General features: G+C 39.2%; 1 protein-coding gene across 1 annotated transcript in view; it reads left to right on the top strand.

Moving 5' to 3' along the window:
- MEGF10 (multiple EGF like domains 10) overlaps positions 1-14,281 on the top strand; it is a gene marked incomplete at both ends in the record, with an annotated part of 77,173 nt that extends 62,892 nt beyond the window's left edge. The window contains 9 exons of the mRNA XM_080362938.1: positions 1,698-1,826; positions 3,472-3,600; positions 6,069-6,197; positions 6,732-6,968; positions 8,330-8,457; positions 8,629-8,752; positions 10,660-10,704; positions 12,388-12,594; positions 14,121-14,281. Of these exons, the coding sequence (XP_080219064.1) occupies positions 1,698-1,826; positions 3,472-3,600; positions 6,069-6,197; positions 6,732-6,968; positions 8,330-8,457; positions 8,629-8,752; positions 10,660-10,704; positions 12,388-12,594; positions 14,121-14,281 (1,289 nt within the window). The remainder of the gene's footprint in view (positions 1-1,697; positions 1,827-3,471; positions 3,601-6,068; positions 6,198-6,731; positions 6,969-8,329; positions 8,458-8,628; positions 8,753-10,659; positions 10,705-12,387; positions 12,595-14,120) is intronic.
- Positions 14,282-19,881: the final 5,600 nt, after the last annotated feature.

The raw sequence follows: 19,881 nt of genomic DNA, 5'->3' as shown, positions 1-19,881 counted from the left end.
GTACCAGTGCAATGTAACAGCTGGTCAATTTGGAAAAAACCTTTGCTGGCTAAATTCTGTGAAGTGATTAGCATGCACAACTCAATATGATACCAAAATAAATCTTGGGCCTATTCCTGTGGAAGCCAGTATCAACAAAGGTCCCTGTTTTTATGGTAAAATAAGTAGGTAGTTGGAAGAGTAGCAGAATAGGGGTATTTAGGAGGAGGAGGGACTTACTCATTGAATCAATAACAAGAAAATGGTGCCAGCAATATGAATGGAAGCGTCTATTGAGGCTGTGCTCATGGACCGTAACAGAGGAAGTTTATTTGCTTTGTATAAAGGCCTTTCGTTCACATAGAAAATAATGATTCCATTAATTTCTTTTGGAACTAGCAACCTTTTTGAAACTTCGAACCTTTCATCTGTATGTGGTTTACATTCCTTCTTAGTTGACCACTTATTTCAGACAAAAAAACAATAATGAAAATCATTACAAGGCACAACTGAAGTGGAAACGGAAAAAAAACCAAACTTAGTACTTTTTTTCAATACAAAGTCGTATATTTCTTACTGAAGTGAAATTTGGGCAAAGATTACACTTTGTAAAAACACAGCCCCCACAGACGAGTCATTTTGCAAACAATTAAATGATTCAAGAGTTTTTATTGCTCTCAGATAGGTCTGTGGACAACCAAATCTGTACACAACAACAACTAGTCATCAGCCTTTTTAAATTTACACAGGAATAAAGCTAAGGGTTCCATGTCTGACCTCTTTCTTCTCTCCTGTGAAATACTCATGCTGTACTGCCAGAAAACTATAAAATTATGCATCTCTTTACTAGAGAAACACTAAAAACCTCAAGATGTGAATCCTAATCAATAGAAAGGGGCTATTCTTAGCCTACCCTGTGGACTTAGTGATATTCCGACATGAAGAAAATTATCTTTTGCTATGTCTGAATAGTAATTTGCATTTTGGAACCACTTCACTATTCTAATGGAAGCACATAGTATCAAATTCACTCACCATGGCAGTTTCACAGCAGTCGGTAAAATTCTGTCTCAAAATGTGTCAATATGATTGTGAGTGAAAAAAAATCTCCACTGTATAGATGATTACTTGTTTTTTAGAGATATGGACCCACGGAAGCAGCTGACTTAACTTGATTAAGGTATAGTCCTGATTACATGCACTGTGTTTAGGCAATTATTTAGTATCTAACAATGGAAATACAAGAAGTAAGTTTAGGATTGGGTCTAAAGCTCTAAGCTGCAAGATGTGTTTCAACCTTCTCTGTTTGTTCTTCACTTTTGGGGCTTTAAAGGCTTATCCCCTTGTCTTTGCTCAATTGAACTGCTTGCAGATTGAAAAATAATTAAGAAAGGAAATTTACATGGCTTTCTCTATGAGAAAGCTGGTATGAATGTCCTAGTTACTGAGTATCGAGTATGTATTGTTGATTTCTTTCACACATCTAATCTTTTTCAGCACTTTTAATCTAGAGCAAAATGATTCCTTGGTTTAAGAAAAAAATAAAATAAAAAATCTGTGGCTGTTTTCTCAGACTTGAGGAGCCCAAAAATGTGTTTAAAAGAAAAACCACAAACCTCAAATGAATGAGTACTCACATGTGATTGTAAGCAGCTCCGTTCATAGGTATCAAGGATCTTTGACATTTGAGATTAATTAATTGTTCTGGGTTCTTCTAGCTTGCCCACCTTCTCACTGGGGACCAAACTGCATCCACACATGCAACTGCCATAACGGAGCTTACTGCAGTGCCTACGATGGGGAGTGCAAATGTACCCCAGGATGGACTGGCCTTTACTGTACGCAAAGTGAGTGACTTCTGTTACCTTGTGTTAGTCTACGAATCAGTGACAGAATTGTCCTTCAGTGTTTTCACACTTTATTCATTGATTTCATCCCACACTGCTGAACATTTTTTGATCAGGAAGACACAACCACATTACCTACATGGTTGCAGGGGAGGCCCCTGTATAAGCACTGGCGGAGTACTGGCCACTACATTCAGGTTCCTCTTTATCCTTCCTTCAGAAGAAGACAACTTTTGGCTGTAGATGGACATCCTTCTGGAATGGTTTGTCATATGAACATGCAGAATGAATGACCCTGACGTTCAGATGCTGCCAATGCACATGTGCAGTTCCGGCTGCAGTCTGTAGCATGAACAGTATCAGCTCTGCAGGCATTCTCCACCTTACCATCTGATACTTTCCCTTTCTGAAACATCCCCAGGAGACACTATAGCGTCAGGGACCCAACAACCAAGACTGTAAGATAACACAGAGCTGACCGAAGCCACGAGAAAAGCATAGCTGTAGCTGTTGTCTACTGAGGCGCAGTCTCTGTTATTACAGCAGAGTGATCATACAGTACATCTCATACCTGTAATTGCCACCGCTCAGGGGCAATTGCAACAACAGTGCTAACTTAGCACCTCTAGTTCCAATACTGGTGTAGAAGCTATTTTATTTGGAACTTAGAAACTTCACTAGACTGTGATGTTAGAATATTTTTTTCATTTTCTTTATGTGTTTTATTAAAATAAAAATACAAGCAGTGCAGTGACTGGGTGTAGGTATATGACACTCATTATATGGTGGGTAAGAGTTCACACGAAGTTTAAGAAATAAACATTTGTTAGAGATAGATATTGACCAAGTTGCCTTCTTATCTGTATCATATTACAGCTTCAATTTGGTTTATCTTCAATCCAGGCACTCTGACTGTCTGTAACCTGTGCACAACCATTATGTTTAAACTCAAGAAAAAGAAGACTACTGTGTTTTGCATTCAGTGTTTAAATAAATTTTTCATAAAATCAGAGCTCTGCTTTTTCAACTGAATAGTGTCATAGTGGCAGGAAATAACAGATACATTATAGGGCCATATGGATGCAGCTCTGGAAGACATTAACTATACTGGTTCAGCTGTCAGCTAACATGCTTATTTTGCTTCCTGCTGGTGAATAATGACCTCTTTGCAGTGATATGTCTTCTTCATACTGAAATGGTATCTTTGTGAGGAGCTAAGATACAATATGTTTTGATTTTGTGTGGGTTTTTTGGTTTTTTTCCTTCTTCAACTTGGTGCAGAAAATATGTCCAAAGGTTTATTCATCACAGAACAGACTCCCTGCTCTGATTCACAAACTCGTCTCTTTCTCCTCTTTCAAATATCTTCTTAAACCCATTTCTTTGAGGAGCCCTTCTTGCTGCCTTATTCTGAACATCTGCTGTCCACAGAGTTTCCCAACCTCTTTTTTATGTAGTTTTTGCCTAATGTGTATTTTAAATAACTTAAAATAAGGTAGATCTTGATCTACTGTTTGTAGAATTCTATGTTGAGTAGCTGGGCTAGAGAAATTACTCCTCAATAACATACTTAACCAGAATATTTGTATTCTATTTCTAGAGCAGTTGTTTCACTCCTTTTCCCCTCCCACTCCTTGTCTTGCAGGATGTCCCCTAGGGTTTTACGGGAAGGACTGTGCATCGATATGCCAGTGTCAGAATGGAGCAGACTGTGACCACATCAGCGGGCAGTGCACCTGCCGCACGGGATTCATGGGGAAGCACTGCGAGCAGAGTGAGTACGGGCAGGAATTGCTCGTGCCCAGTAGCAAACACAAAACCCTGAGCTGACTCTGTTGTTTTGGCCAGCGCTGTGATACAGCCTCTTGACTTCAGTGGCAATTTTGGTGGGGAAGGACCTTTGGGAGCTGGATCTAGGCTTTTTCCAAACAGATAAAAAGCCCACAGAATTAGTTATTAAGACTGATTACGATTGTGGTGCCTGTTTCTTTCAATTTGCAGCTACATATATGAGGCATTTGTACTACATTCTACTTGCTTTGCACATAATGCTAAAAAAACCCCAACAATTCTGTCATGTGAAAGTAACAAATGAATGCAAGTAATTGTCATTAGCATAAACCACAATGAAAACTGATAGTGAGAAAACTAAAGAAGTACCACATCAATCCTAGTGGATAAAATTAATCTTTGCCATGTGGTTTTACAACACAATTGGATTACAAAAGCGTAAGAGATGGCATTTTGTTTTTGTATGTTTGTGATGCGTTACTCAGAAATATCAAGAATAGCACTACTGAAATCAATGGTGGTGTAACGCTGTACAACATTAGAGGAATAATCAGGCTCATAAGCACAGAACTGTTAGTCCAGCTTTTGTTAACATTGCAGAGCGGTGCTCCCACTCTTCATGCATTGTACTGCAGTGCAAAACAATCCATTCAACCTGCTGTTGTGAAGGTTTAAACCTGTACAGGGCTTTGCTTCTTCTGGGCAGAGGACACTATGTGTTACCTATAGCCAGGACTGATTTAGCTGCATCTGGCTCTGAAGGGCTGTGCAGTGGCCAGGACAGCATGTGTCACACCTGGCAGCACTGTTGCAGAAGGCAGGGGAGGTTACATCCCTGTAGACACACTTCATTCCCTCAGCGGTGGGTCTAGCCCCCAGCTGCAACAGGAGTTAGATTTTAAGGCTAATCAACATCTACGGTAGAACCACTAAAAATCGGGGAGTAGATTTTTTTTTTCCTAGGAAAAATACAGTTGCAGCAAAATCTGAATTATTTAGACAAATATATTTATTTCAGTGAAATAATAGCTGGCAACATGTAATTATTAGCTATTCACATTTTCTTGTTCTACTCCAATGATTTTAATGTTTCACTTCAAAAGAGCAATAATGTTTAGGAAAAGATAAACTTTTTAAGATCCTCTCTTGATGCCATTATATTAAAAAATCATCTTGAATACTTCGGCAAATCTAACTCTATTATTAAGTTTTAGAGATGTTATATTTTATCCTATAATTTGATTGTGATGATTTAACAACATTAAACTAAGTGTTTTGGTATTTCTGAATTTGAATGTCGGTTTTAAAAATTGACTTTTAATTCCAATTTGAATTTCAAAATGCCAAAATATATTATGGGATGATGGTTTTTGCCCACCCATTGACTTCAGTGGTTAGAATCTTGTTTTATTGAGTGTAACCAAGAAAAGAAGGAGGTATGTAAGAATGACATTCCACTTGAGTCTGAATTGATCAAGACTTCAGGAACATTTCTGTGGCACCTATTGTGTTATTCACCAATTGTGAGTTATACTCTTTAAAAAAAAGAAAAACAAATTAAAATAGTTACAAAACTCCTGGTAGCTTTCAGAAAATTGAGTGTCAGAGAGTGAAGTAATATGACAGTCCCTCAAACCATCAGAGATACAATAAGGTAGGAAGCCACACAGTAACAGAAGCGGCAGTTTAAAAGAAATAATATTTATCAGTGTAGGATAATTCTCTACTGTGCTAATTACATGATCTAGGATACACTTTGATCAGTAATTAATTATTGTATGCAAATCATTCTGGGAGAGAAAAAAAAATGTAAAACTCTTCCAATTAGTTCTTAATAATTTAGCATTTTCTTCTGTAAGTAGTTTTTCAGTGTATACATGACAGTCTCAAAGTATGCCATAAGCAGCCTAAGACCAGTTTCATTTTTATATAAATGTGTGGTGTATATTAGACTCATGGCATTCATCTCTTGCTCTTTTTCCACATCAGCACATCTGTCATATGACATGACACCAGCCAGATGTCTGGCTTCACTCATACGACTATGTGACTTTTTAAGCACTGGTATCTGAGTAACCTGGGAGGCTTGACATTCTGGTGTAGAACTGGCACTTTGTTTACATTTTGTCCATTTCATCGCTGTCTTCTGCCCTTTTTGTTTTTCCTTGCTAATTTCACCGCCTTAGTGGCAGCAACATTACAGTAAAGGAAAATCACTTCTGAACACAATTTGCTTCTCCTTTTCCTTCTCCTTTCCCACATAGACACACACAGAAGTCCGCTTAACAAAATCTTTTCCACAGAAGTCTACCACTAATAAGACATTGCCATCTGCTGGCCATATACGAAAAGAAACAAATGGTGGCACACATGGTGCTGTGGATCTGTAACACCAAAACATTTAGGAAGTAATGACTATGCCTGATTCTTATTTGCACTTATTTTGTGCAGAATGCCCCCCAGGTACATATGGGTATGGATGCCGGCAGATATGTGACTGTTTGAACAACTCAACCTGCGACCACATCACGGGAACATGTTACTGCAGCCCAGGCTGGAAAGGGGCCAGGTGTGATCAAGGTGAAGCCTAGATGCAATAAAATTATGGCAATTGTTTTATATAAATGTTGTATTAACCTATTAAATGCCATCTTTATTTCATTCCTTAAATGAATGCGATGAGGCATGTGTGTTCAAGTCGTCCATTCTATTACATCTGTTAAATGTTCTGTAGATTTTGTAAGTATTAGATGCTTCAGTGTTAGTTTATTGGAACAAAGCACTCAAGTGTAGATCGTATGACGTGTTTTACAGTACTGTGCTGTGCTGTCCAAAGCTGCTGACAGAGCATCTGCTTTACCTGCACTGTGCTTTTGCCTAGAGAATGTTATTACTTTTTCAGCTCCATGAAAATCTGTCTTTATATAAAGAAGATGAATGCTCTTCCTTAAGGCTAGGATTGTCTTCACATTGGTTTCTGACAAAGTTGTATTTCGGAATTATTACATCCAGTTAAATTAGCAGGAAGATTTAGAAGTGAACTACTGTCTTCTGCTCCTGACATATAAGCCTCTGAATTTATGCCACATATTTTCATTTCTTCTTGTATTTCAGCTGGTGTAATTATAGTGGGGAACTTGAACAGCTTAAGCCATACCAGTGCTGCCATCCCTGCTGATTCTTACCAGATAGGGGCTATAGCAGGCATCATCATTCTTGTCCTGATTGTGCTTTTCCTGCTAGTGCTGTTCATCATTTACAGACATAAGCAGAAAGGAAAAGAAACAAATATGCCTGCAGTGACCTATACCCCTGCTATGAGGGTCATCAATGCAGATTACACCATTTCAGGTAAGTGACAGTTAGAACAGATCTTTTTCTTTCCATGTCTTGACTTTGTGCTTTTTTAGCAGAGCTCTGCACGAGTTCAAATTTGCACCTAACAGGGCTTGAATGTGCATGTTTCACCTTTTTGCATTAGTGAGGGCTGCTGTGAGCAGGAACATATTCCATTTCAAAAAGAGTATCTGCAGATCTGCCTTGGAAGCCTTCCTGGAAAGACAGGCAGGAGGGGCTTTCCCTCTTGGAAGAAGTAGGCTGAGACTCTGATCTCAAGTGCCTTTGGCAGGAGAGCAGCCCCTGAGACCACACTGGCGGTGGTGCTGGTGAACTGCCACACGAGACCAGTGGGATGCGATGATAGACTTGTGTGCTTACCTTTCATCTACCAGGGACAGTTCACCTGAGTTCAGAAGGATGCTGGCCCAGCATCTATAGCTGCTTAGTTTGTTCTCACAGTCTTTTAATCTGTGCTTTTGATACTCTGAAGGTGGCTTACCCTGGTAAAATGTGTCAATTGTAAGGAACAAGTGACAATATACCTTGCTTTATTGTGTAACATTTTGCACCCTCAAATGTTTTTCTGCATTAAACAGTTGAAGAAAGGACATTTCTGTTCCTCTGTGCCTATTTTTAAACAGAACTGTGAAGTGTGGCAAAAGGATGAATGTGATGAGGCACACAAATCTCTCTACTGAGATTTTAAGTTCAATGCCAACAGCTTGAATACAGAAAGACTGCTACAGATGTAGCAAATCAGAATTTCTCACTAGCTGTGGCAAGGTGTTGTAGAGAGGCAGAGAGCAGAGTGGCTCCAGTTTGAAACAAATGAAGGGAAAGAGCAATGTTCCTAAAACAAAAGAGGAGTTTTGTTCAGTCTATGAAAGTGCATGTGAGTTGTGATGCAATGGGTACATGAAACTTGAGGCAGTGCTGTCTTTTGCACACAACTCTTAAGGAAGGCAGCAGGTAAAGAAGCCAGAATAAACAGTTGCCAGAGACAAGAAAGGTGTATCACCAAAAGTGGTGGTTCTCTTGAAGCACCAGCAAATGTTGCTGTGAACTCGATGGTAAAAGTGTCTATAATTGGGACAACACTATGACTACTGAGGTAGAAGAGAGCAAGAGACCACAGCAGAAAGAGAAGTTAGCAAGTAACCCTTGTGAATGCTCTTTGCTGAAAGTGAGGACATGACTAGTCAGTTATTGCTCTGTATCTCTAATTCCTTTAAATGAATGCAAGATTTTTACCTTTTTTTTTCCAAGAAACTCTAAATCAGGTTCTGAAATAGTGCAGTACTGTCAAAAAACATCCAAAGAAAGAAATGCCATGTTAGTTTTAGTTGCTTACTTTCCTTTATTTTTCTTTTCAGAAACCATCCCTCACAGTAATGGTGGAAATGCTAACAATCACTATTTCTCTAACCCTAGTTATCATACTCTAACTCAATGCACTACACCACCTCCTGTCAACAACATGGACAGACTGACCATGGCAAAGGTAAAACATAAAAATCTGGATGTTTCTGTCTCAATTAGTCTTTGTTTTCTTTTACTTTCTCCTCTAATATTTCATATTTGGTGGTTTTTTTTGCTTTCCCTGATTGCCACCTGGGAATTCAACAACTTCCCATCAGTTTCAGTTTTTATTACCCATCTTTCTTTGAAATAGGCAAAAAACAATCAGCTGTTTGTGAACCTTAAAAATGTGGAACCTGGAAAACGAGGCACTGTCATGGACCACACGGGAACACTGCCTGCAGATTGGAAACATGGTGGCTACCTCAATGAGCTTGGTAAGGGGAAAAAAAGGAGGAGAATGTGAATGTTATTCATTGCCTTTGGGATGGATGGGAAAGCAGGGATGTTTCCCTGTCTCTCAGCGTAATGCCAGGCTTGTGAGACTGTGTGTGAGGTTCAGGGTTATGGGTTTGACCTTTCTTTAAGGCCATACCCTTAGAAATAAAAAAGTGACTCCTTGTGAGGAATGGTAAATCAGTCTGATGCCCAGTGCAGAACATGAGATGCAAAATAATCCCATATTATTTTTCTAAAAAGATTTGCTTATCGATGTTTCATAAAACAATAGGTATTGTACAATAAGGGTCTGCTTTGGCAAAATTACATATTCTTATTAATAAAGTAGAGGTTGCATATATTATGGGTTTGTTTGTTTGTTTGTTTTTTATTTTTAATTCTCACCAAATGGCATCAATGCTTTAAAATCTAGTTTCTCATGATCTGAGCTGCTTCAGGTGTAAATTATAGGAGCATCTTCCAAGCTAAGCCTTCTGTTTGCTAAAAGGCCTTAGGAGAAAAATTTCTTAAAAGACCGTAACTAGAACAATTTCTGGGTGGTGAGAGTTGCTGTATTCTGCTTGATGCCATCTTTTGCTGTTTCTTCATCCTTTCCCGATCTCATGCATTCCAAAAGAGCTGGTTTGCATTGACCATATTTCTGACCAGTGAAACCCTTAAAAGGGACTTTCAGTGCCTGTATAATTTAGATCAGTTAATTACCTTCATTTCTGATCTTTATCAGTATCAGATTCTGGGAATCAGAACAACAGTATGCAGTCTTGATCTAACCACAATTCAGGCTCAGATCTGTTTTTTCTTAGAAAAGGTTTCAGTCATAATGTTTAACGCTCAGCTTTCCATTTTCTTACAGCATTTACATTAGCACTTAAGACTCCTAAGAGGTACTGGCTGTGGGTGATTCTAGAGGACTGGATGAATGATGATAGTATGTTGGTTTTATAGAAATCAAATGGGATTACTTGAGGCACTCTGGGCTGGTGACCTGGGCATTAGTCTTAGTAAAAACAACAGAACAGCTGACATGAGATCTAATACATAAAGATGGGTAGGAATAAAATGAATTGATTTAGGTCTCCTCAAATAACATGATTTCGTTCTTGGAAACTCTGAAGTTTATTTATAGAGATATTGTATAGATAAAATTATTTTAGGCTTTTGTGAGGCTTTTAGCATAGTACCACAATACAATCTGATTAAAAAATTAACACTCCATAATATCAATCACAGCTATTTGAATGGATTAATAACCAAGTTAAGTGCCAGGTCTCTGAAGACAGTTGTCAGGCATTGTTCATTGCTGATGTTTATATTGGGAAGAGAAATCTGTTACTAACAGACAATTGCAAAGCTGTAAACTTAGGCACTAGGTGTTCAGGCCATTTCTGCAGGACAGGGAACTGGAACAGAATGACCTTGGACAACACAATGGGAGTAATGAACTTTGGAAGCAAAGTACCAAGAATTGGAGTGAACTTTGCATACGCTGAGATTCTTAGGTCAAGACGGGATGACTTTCTGGTAGATATGGTTTAACCAGACAAAAAATATACTTTAATTAAACAGCAGTTATTAGGCTTATTCTAGAGTCACTAGTGGAAACATAACAGCCTGTGACATATGTGAGCTCAAATGAGATAACTGAATGGTCCCTTATGACCTTAAGCACCTTCCCTGTTCAGGAAACTACTGTTTGAAAAATCTGCAAGCAAACAGTAATAATGCTTCTGTATCCTATACTGAGCAATTTCACAGTGCTTATAAAAGAATTAACCTGCTAAGGTAGAAATTGGTCCCAAAGCAATTTTTAAAGCTTTGGAAGCCAATATCTAATAACTTTTCTTTGATTTTAAACCTACTCTGTTTTTTATATCATTTTTCTCAGGTGCTTTTGGACTTGATAGGGGATATTTGGGAAAGTCATTGAAAGGTGAGTTTATTTTCTGATCTATTTAGATGAAATTATGTAAATATTCAGTTTACTCTTCCAAATTATCTTTGATTTCTGTGTGAAGATAATATAAAATCATTTTGGACTAAATTATTCCCAGACACTGAATCCATGCATGAAGTTCATTTGTTAGTTTTTCTTTTTTTGAAGAGAGGGTTTATAAACAAAGCAAAACAAAACAAGCCTCTGTAAGTCCCCTGTGTGGCACATACATCAAATGTTTCTGTAATGGCTGAGTTATGAAATGGCTCTGTTCTAGAGAGCACAAGGGCAATGGCCCTTGAATTCAACCTAGTGAGACAGGTAAGGATGCATGCTGCCTCTGATGAAAAGCTTTAAAAGAGGGTCAATTCCTCTTGCAACTGGCATGGTCAATATAGGACTGCATGACTGCAAGCCTGCAGTGCTTCACCACATTTACTGCAGGCCTTTGGAAAGGATAAAAAAGCATTAATACATAGAGAGGAAATAAAAGCTTCAGAAATTCAGGGTAGTGGTGATATTTTTGGTCTTTGGAATTATGCAGTTTTCTCATCAGAGTTTATAGTGGACCATACTGGTGTGTGTCACTATTTTTGTTATATGGGGCAAGAGTGACTGGAATGCCTGGGTATCCAAACAATGAAAAATGCCCGGCAAAGTCCATAGGAATAGTGAGTTAAATATGTAGACAAAAGCAGCTGGTTTGTCACCTTGTGTATAATACAGAACAATTAAGATGAAGGAGTGATTTATTATACCTGACATGGTTTTAGAGGATTAGGGGAAGCCCAATTTAAAATATCTCGAAGGAGTCAAAAAGTTATAAGCATCTAACTGCCGACATGTTTACCACGGTCAGTGTCGTGCTGGGTACTCAGGGTTGGGAACAAGCTGAGAAAGTCTCAGCTCTAAAGCTTAAATAACACAACGTATCGCCAAAAAAAAAAAAAAAAAAAAGGAGAGAGAGAGAGAAAAGAAAAAAGAAAAACAACAGCAACAAAACAAACAACCAAACCAAACCAAAACAACCCCAAAACACCCACAGAGAACAAAGTAACACAGACACCATAAAATATCTTCGCAGCTTAAGAAAATACATCTCTTAAACTAGTTATTTATCTTTCAGTTAAATCCTGAAATGACAAGCCATGTGATGATTCCTTTTCAGTTCTCTTACGTGCACATTACAGAATCTTGTAAAAAGCTGGTTACTCTTTTAGTGTGGCTGCGTATTCAGACCTTGTACCAGCTAAACCATCCCTAAAAATCACCTTACCATCTGCCTAGATGTTGCTACTGGCAGCAAGCTTAGATCACTTATTTTAACAGTGTCCTGAGTTCACTTGGAAGGGCAGAAAGTGTTCTGAAGTGCCTCTTACAAACTGATTCTACACATTATCTGTATTTAATGCTAGCTACTATTTTAACCAGAATTGAAGGTACTCAGACTTTGCAACAGGAATTTTCTGATGGTAAGACCAATACTGTGAAAGAGCATGGCAGTAAAGCTGCTTTCATTAATTGCGGTGTAACGATGTTGAAGTGTTATGACTGGTTTCCATTTCGATATTCATTTATGAGTGACTTTATAGAACTCAAAAGAAAAGAATACTGTGTTAAGTAGCAATGTCCATAGGATGTAGCATGCTTGAGAGAAATAGATGCTTTTCCTTTCTGCAGATCTAGTGAAGAATTCAGAATACAATTTAAGTAATTGCTCACTAAGTAGTTCTGAGAATCCATATGCTACTATAAAAGACCCACCGGCTCTTGTACCAAAAAGTTCAGAATGTGGATATGTTGAAATGAAATCACCAGCACGCAGGGACTCCCCCTACGCTGAGATCGCTGGCTCTACTTCTGCCAATAAGAATGTTTATGAAGTCGGTAAGTACAAAATCTACTTTGAATGTTGAAGGCTAAGAACAAAGAACACATGACTTTTTAATCTTTTGAACTGTTTAATCAAAACACATGAAAAATCACTGAAAAAAATGATGATGCATTCAGATTTTATTTTCTGTTCAAAAGCTGTAACAACAATCTCATTCTTTTGAGCTAAGTGGTGTAATTCACAAGAACAGAGTGAAATACCTTCATCTGTGTTCTGTAACCTAGACGTACCTCTGAATTTCCCTGATTTGAAAGCCTTTCTTTAAAGAACAGCATCATATAAACTTAGCATTTGATTGCAATGTAATTCAGCTCTACATTAGGCTGTTAAGTACTGAACGCAGCTGGAGTAAGTCTATGAGAGGGACAAAAGAGATGTTTCCTCTTCCTGACCAGAAAAAAACCAGCATCTTCACCCACAGACATACTATTTCCTTCACATGTGCCCCATCTAGTTACTGTATTACTGTAGCTGCTGTAGTTACAGAAAACTTGCAGGTCTTGTAGAATGGTAGTCAACCTAATGGTCTCTGGAATGGAATAAAGTGTATGTTACATGTCATAGGATACCATTTTCCTTTTCTGTCCCCTATTAGAGATTCACAGTATCACAGTATCACAGTATGTTTGGGATTGGAAGGGACCTCAAAAGATCATCTAGTCCAATCCCCCTGCTGGAGCAGGAACGCCTAGGTGAGGTCGCACAGGAACATGTCCAGATGGGTTTTGAATGCCTCCAGAGAAGGAGACTCCACAACCCCCCTGGGCAGCCTGTTCCAGTGCTCTGTCACCCTTACTGAGAAGAAGTTTTTTCTCAAATTTAAGTGGAACCTCTTGTGTTCCAGCTTGATCCCATTACCCCTTGTCCTATCATTGTTTGCCACCGAGAAGAGCCTGGCTCCATCCTCGTGGCACTCACCCTTTATATATTTATAAACATTAATAAGGTCACCCCTCAGTCTCCTCTTCTCCAAACTAAAGAGACCCAGCTCCCTCAGCCTTTCCTCATAAGGGAGGTGCTCCACTCCCTTAATCATCTTCGTTGCCCTATGCTGGACTCTCTCCAGCAGTTCCCTGTCCTTCTTGAACTGAGGGGCCCAGAACTGGACACAATATTCCAGATGTGGTCTCACCAGGGCTTGAAATCTATCAATTTTCCTCTGAAATCTATCAATATCTCCATTGTGTTTCTGAGGATTTTTATAAAATCTTTATTAAAAGCCCCAAATTTGGGCTTTCTTTTAGCTTGTCCACACAAAACGAACAGATGCTGGTCCACTTGCTTCTGTCAGTAGATACGCTCATGGCAGGGCCCTGATGCAAGCCCGTAGGTGTAACTTAGTGTGAAGCCAAAACACCTCAATATCAGCCTTTGTTTCTATGCCTGTGTTTCAGCACTCAATCATTAGATTGAAGCAGAAAGGAGAGGATATTTTGTCATGCAAACTGAAATGAAATACAGTCTTTGCCTTCTGTTTGCCGCTTCTAGTGTTCCTTGTATGTGCTCTCTTTTGTCACAGAACCTACGGTGAGTGTTGTCCAGGGAGCATTCAGCAGCAGTGGACGTTTCAGCCAGGATCCTTATGATCTTCCAAAAAACAGCCATATTCCATGCCATTATGATTTGCTACCAGTTCGAGATAGCCCCACATCCTCTACGAAGGAGGTCAGCAGTGAATGACCCCAAAAGCTGATGTGTAGCACAGTGGGACTCTCAAGGGGCAAAGTGGCATGGTTGTGCTCCTCCCTAAGGTTTAACATCATATTTGGCTCCTAATCTGTCCAGCAGACAATTGCTGTACATTAAACAGAATCTCAACATGAGGTTTGTATTGTGTATACAAGTGACAGATGGACAAATGCCACACTCTGGGGATCCTGATAATTCTTTTTTTTCACGGCAGTGAATTTTATAGAAACAGGTATGCAAGACATTTATACTGTAATATAGTGGCTTAAAAATATTAGTTAGCAGATCAGTTTTGATAACATCCCATTTCAGTGGCTTTAAATATAGACTTCACGTTTGTCATGTTTCAGAACAGAAATATTCCCAGGACAGTGCAGTTTACCAAATACCACTTCATACAGGTAATCTGATTCACTAGTTTTGTAGAAGAAAAACTGCTTTGCCAAATTTTACCTTCCATTCTGATCTTTAGTCAGCACATATTGAGAAACAAGATGTGATGGGGATAAGTAAGCACAATACTAGAGTTGTTTGGGAAATCCACCATCAGGCTTTTTTTGTCCATTACTGGTGGTGTGTGTACCTTGCTTGAATAGTTTTGGAGATGAAGGCATTGCATACATCAATATTATATGAAGCCTCAAGATCTCTTGGTACTGGAGACCCAGTACCAGCCTTCAACAAATCTTTTGCTACAGTCAGCTCCGTATGTTGCAGTTCTGTCTACTATTCCCGCCATACACAACTAATAATCCATAACATATCAGTAATTACTTCATAAAATATGTCAGTTCAGTTTATTTTTGACACCATGGACTGATTATATAAGGAGTGGACAAAGGTGATGACTGCTGTAAATCTTAATTGCAAGGAAAGGTTTACATTTTATAAACAGGTAGTAATAATGACTGTAATATAGGATAAAAATAGTAAAGTGCTCTGATTTTTTTTCATAGAAATAACTAAGCAATCTCTGTGCATACTTGCTAAAAAAGCACCTTTTCTTTTTTATAGTTGATGTAGGGAAACACATGCTTAAGCTGGTCTTTTGCATTGCTAGTAATTTGACACATGTACCCCCCAGTCTTCATTAACTTGTGTCTCCATTTTTACACCGTGTGTCTGTGTTTCTAGAGATCTAGCTTGTCAGTGCAAAAATATTCTACGCCATGTCCATTTATTTTGCATTTTTGCCAACTGGCCTTTATTTTGTCTGATTAAAGGGACCTCTTGGCAGAGGGAGAGGATTAAAGTAAGAATTCATGTCATACTGATGTCTATCAGAGGTGTTTAGCTAATACATCATAGTTAATTAATTAATTGTGAAAAAAACTCAAGGTGTTTTTGTCTAGGATAATAACAGGAATGCAGAAATAAAAAACGGTCCCTCTTTTATGTATAGCTTATTCTGTTGACTGTATGGATGGAGTCCATCTTTCCAAAAAGCTCCTTTATCTCCCTCCAAAACAGTCTGTTACGAGCTGCACATTTCAGTGGAAATTAAATTTGTCAGGATATCCATCCATTCAAGCAAAATTGTCCCTCAGACACATTGGCCTAAAAATTAAATGGTTGATAGGGACCCGACCTTCTCTTTCAGTGGGAAGTTACCTTTAGGAACGTAAACATTATGTCGCAGTATGACCTCCAGCTGCTGCTGCTGCCAGTGATGCTACCTGCTAATATGCTTGTAACATCAACAGAACAGGCTTTTTCACCCTGCCCTGGTGGAAACTCTGTAGCTTCTTGCAAATAGGTTGTCTTGAAGCTTGGTATATCCCCCACTGATAAGGAAAGGATACAGACGGTTGCATCCCATGGCATGTAATGGCAGACACTAATCGTCTTTTTTCTGTGTTAGGGTCCCATTTTGGCACATGAGACCTGTGACATGCTCTAACAATGCAAAGGGCAGTTGATTGGTCAAGAGCTTGGTATATTTGCTGTCTGGCTTAGCACAGGGAGTGCCAAGACCGTTTTTATCTTGAAGTCAGGGCTGCAATACAGTCTGAGACAAGGAATGACCGCTACTGTGACAGCACTGATATATTCCTAAGAAAATCTCAGCCAGTTGCCTTTGGAATACTAAATGTGGCAGAGGATCAACTGGAAGAAAAACTGAAAGAACTTCTGGAAGCCTTTTAAAAAGAAACTCCAGAGCTGAAATGGAAATAAAATTTGCTTTTATTTGTTGTCACTTAAGTGGTGACAAATGAGAGATCTGCATCTGAAGATGTTGTTGTGGACATGCTCAAGCCTGGGAAAGTATGTGCCTGTGTAAGTGCCCCAGAATATTCTTGGTTCTTGCTGGCCATGAGCACTGTCTGTTTGCAATTCCTTGGGCATTTCTTGTATATCCTTGCAATAAATGATTTGATTAGTTTTGGATTTTGCAAGTACAGAAATTAACTACAAGATTTCAAAAGTCAGTTACCATTTAATCCCTCCGTAAGACAAAGTATTGATTGAGTTTGTGTGTGTATAGATAACATGTAGTGCTACTGGTATATACATGTGTTTGTACTGTGTGAAAGAGACTTTAAAATAAAACCTTTCTTCTCTGAAGCCATGAATAGCAAATGCTGTATTTAGCAATTGTGAGCTCACAAAAAATTATTTTCTTACTCTGTGTAAAATTTGGAGATCACCAGATAAATTAATCTTTATAATATAAACAGTTCTCTTTATAAGGAAAAGTGAAGAGCTGAATAAATTATATTTGTTTGAAATTTTTGAGTCTATCACATATCCTCAAGTGTTGTATTCAGCCAAATACTCATGAAAACAGATGAGTTTCTGATAATTCTGCCTATTGTGCATATTCTAAACATACATATTACCAAAGTCTGTCTTTCCAGATGTGGGCAAAACTCCTGCTGTGTAGTCAGCAAAAGCAATGTCTGCATCCAAGCCAGATTTACGATACACATAGATCACGTAAACAACTTGTGAATTTACTTCAGTGAATGATCCTTGGTAGACACTCAGAAAACAGATTTCATGCAGGGGTCATACATTCTTGCTAAATGACAGCCATGTATCTTTCCAGACGAAAAAAGCACGGTGACCAGTCCTGCTGCCTCCTGTACTGCTGGGAAGGCTTGCTCTGGAGTACAATCTGCTGTCAATTTAATAGATCCCCAAAGCAATCCTCATGACTGTCACATAGCCCTTTTTCTACATCCCAGTATGCTCTTCAGGGAACTTAAATATTTGTGAACGTGCATACTACATTGTGGTGAGAACTTAATAAGCAAGTTGGTACAATAATTTTAATGAACGCCACCTACTCAGAGAATTGGGTTCACTACAGATGGGAATGGAAAGAGATGCCTTGCCTCTATATGTTCACATGACAACAGTGAGAAACATAGCATTGAAACGGAGATAGCTATCCCTTAGCAACTTGTTAGCAGTTTAATAAAGTGCAAAAAGCCGCACAGTGTTAATACCTGGTTTTAAAATATGTAGTGAGCAAAAACTTTAGCTTTTAAATAATGCAGGCATAGTAATTTTGGTCATTTAGAAGCATAATGAACCTCAAGGCTTTTTACTGTATCAAAGATTTTTCATCACAACACACTGTTACACATAAACTTTGTCCTTATCTTGGTATACCCAGACAACTCCCATAAATTTGGATTGGAGATGCACATGGGAAAGAATACTTTGGACTCATACTTTCTGCTGAGACAATCTGCAGACTCAAGTTAATATTGAAGTGAAGTTAGGATAAAACAAAATAAAAAGTGAGGAATGTGTTTTTTAAAACATACTGGCTTTTCCAAGTACTGTGACTCCGATTTTTTTATTAGGTATGTTTCTGAATAATAATCCTTATACTGGAGCTCTAAAGTCCAGAGTGAAGAATACAGAGCTAATTTTGACAAAAATGCTTTCTATTAAAGACTGTATATATAGTCGTTTAAATGACTGAAAACAAATGAGTGCATGTTCATTAATTACTGTACAGAAAATCTTGTCATTTGGTACACTCATACTAGTGCTAGAGCACTGAACCTATCTCTTCTATGTTCAGTTTTTTAGCCCAGAGGACTTCACTTTGATATGATTGATCTGTAATATATTTTTAAAGAAAACCTTTCAAGTATGCCTGGCTTTTTTTCTTAGCTGTAACAAAAAAGTGTTTTGTTGTGAAAATATATCTATTTTCCAAAGATGACTGATGTTCATCCCTCTGTCCTTCACTACCATTTATTTCACCTCACATACTTGTAGGTTAATGTAATAAAGTTTCTAATGAAAGATGGGAAATGCTTTGAAATTTTTTCCTTTGTTTCTCATTTGCTTAGGATGGATCTTGAAATAGGATGGGAAATACAAAACTGTTATGCCTGCCCATGCTGGACCACCAAGTAATGTGTTAATATTTTATTTTCCCTCATACAGAAGGCAAGTAGTTCATGAGATGCTTCATGGAAGATCAAGGCTGATTTTTAACTGCTGAACTTCTATGATTACTGTCTGTAAACTGTACTATGATTCTGTAAACGGGCTGATTCTTTCGAGGCTGTCTCTTGAATGCTTAAAGCTTTGAGAAAGATGGGGAGCTGAGTTGCCAAAAGCAAGGCACTTCCCCTCTTCAGTGGAGTAGCCTTGGGTCAACCATTAAAAAGCCAGTAAACAAAGTACAAACAGGACATAAACAAACATGGCTAACCAGGGAGGTCCCAGTTGGCAGGAGGTTAGCAAATGTGATGCCCATCTACTTGAAGGGCCACAAGAGGATCTGGGGAACTACAGGCCTGTCAGTCTGACCTTGGTGCCAGGGCAGATAATGGAACAGATGATCCTGAGTGCCATCATGCAGCACATATTGGACAAGCAGGTGACCAGGTACAGTCAGCATGGGTGTATGTAAGGCAGTTCTTGCTTGACCACCCTGATCTCCTTGTATGACAAGGTGACTCCCCTAGTGGATGGGTGTTTCCAATGTATAGTATCTCCTGTCTGGGCCTGCAAAGATAACGTAGTGCCTGGTTGAGGCCTGAAGAGTGCTGAGCAAAGGGACCACCCCTGCCTACCCTCCCACTCTGGATATGATAAAAAATAGAATAAGACTGGCAAGAGTGAGTCAAGTGCTGCCTCTGAGCCCCTGTGGGAGGCTGGCCAGTGGGGCTGGGCTGTGCAGAGAGCCTGTGGGTCATTCTCCTGTAGCCTTCCAGGGAGGCACAAGATTTGACCAAGTGAACCTCTCTTGCCATATGGGCCTGGAGACGCCTGTCCTGACCAAAGCAACCTGATGGGGCCCTGGCAAGACACAGGTGAGGCCTCGGCGACTGGTGTGAAACACCGATGCCAAGCACAAGGCAAGAGATGGGGGAACAGAGTGGGCAGTGGCTCTGTGGCAACCCCAGACACGTGTGCTGGGGCCTCAGTGCTGCTGGGTGAGTGCTGTGGGCAAGGATGGTCTGTCATGGTGTCCCCAAGCAATGCACAGTGATGCCCCTCAGTGGTGGGTTCTGATGTCACCTAGTGATGGACTATGACGTTCCTGAGCAATCAGTTGTGACCAGGCGCCCCTCACTGCTTATATCCGGGCGTTGAGTCTCACCCAGCCGTCTTGTGAC

The sequence above is a fragment of the Nesoenas mayeri genome, assembly GCF_963082525.1.
Source record: "Nesoenas mayeri genome assembly, chromosome: Z".
Taxonomy (NCBI): domain Eukaryota; kingdom Metazoa; phylum Chordata; class Aves; order Columbiformes; family Columbidae; genus Nesoenas; species Nesoenas mayeri.
The sequence above is the reverse complement of the archived record's forward strand: the minus strand, read 5'-3'. Positions and strand labels throughout refer to the sequence as shown.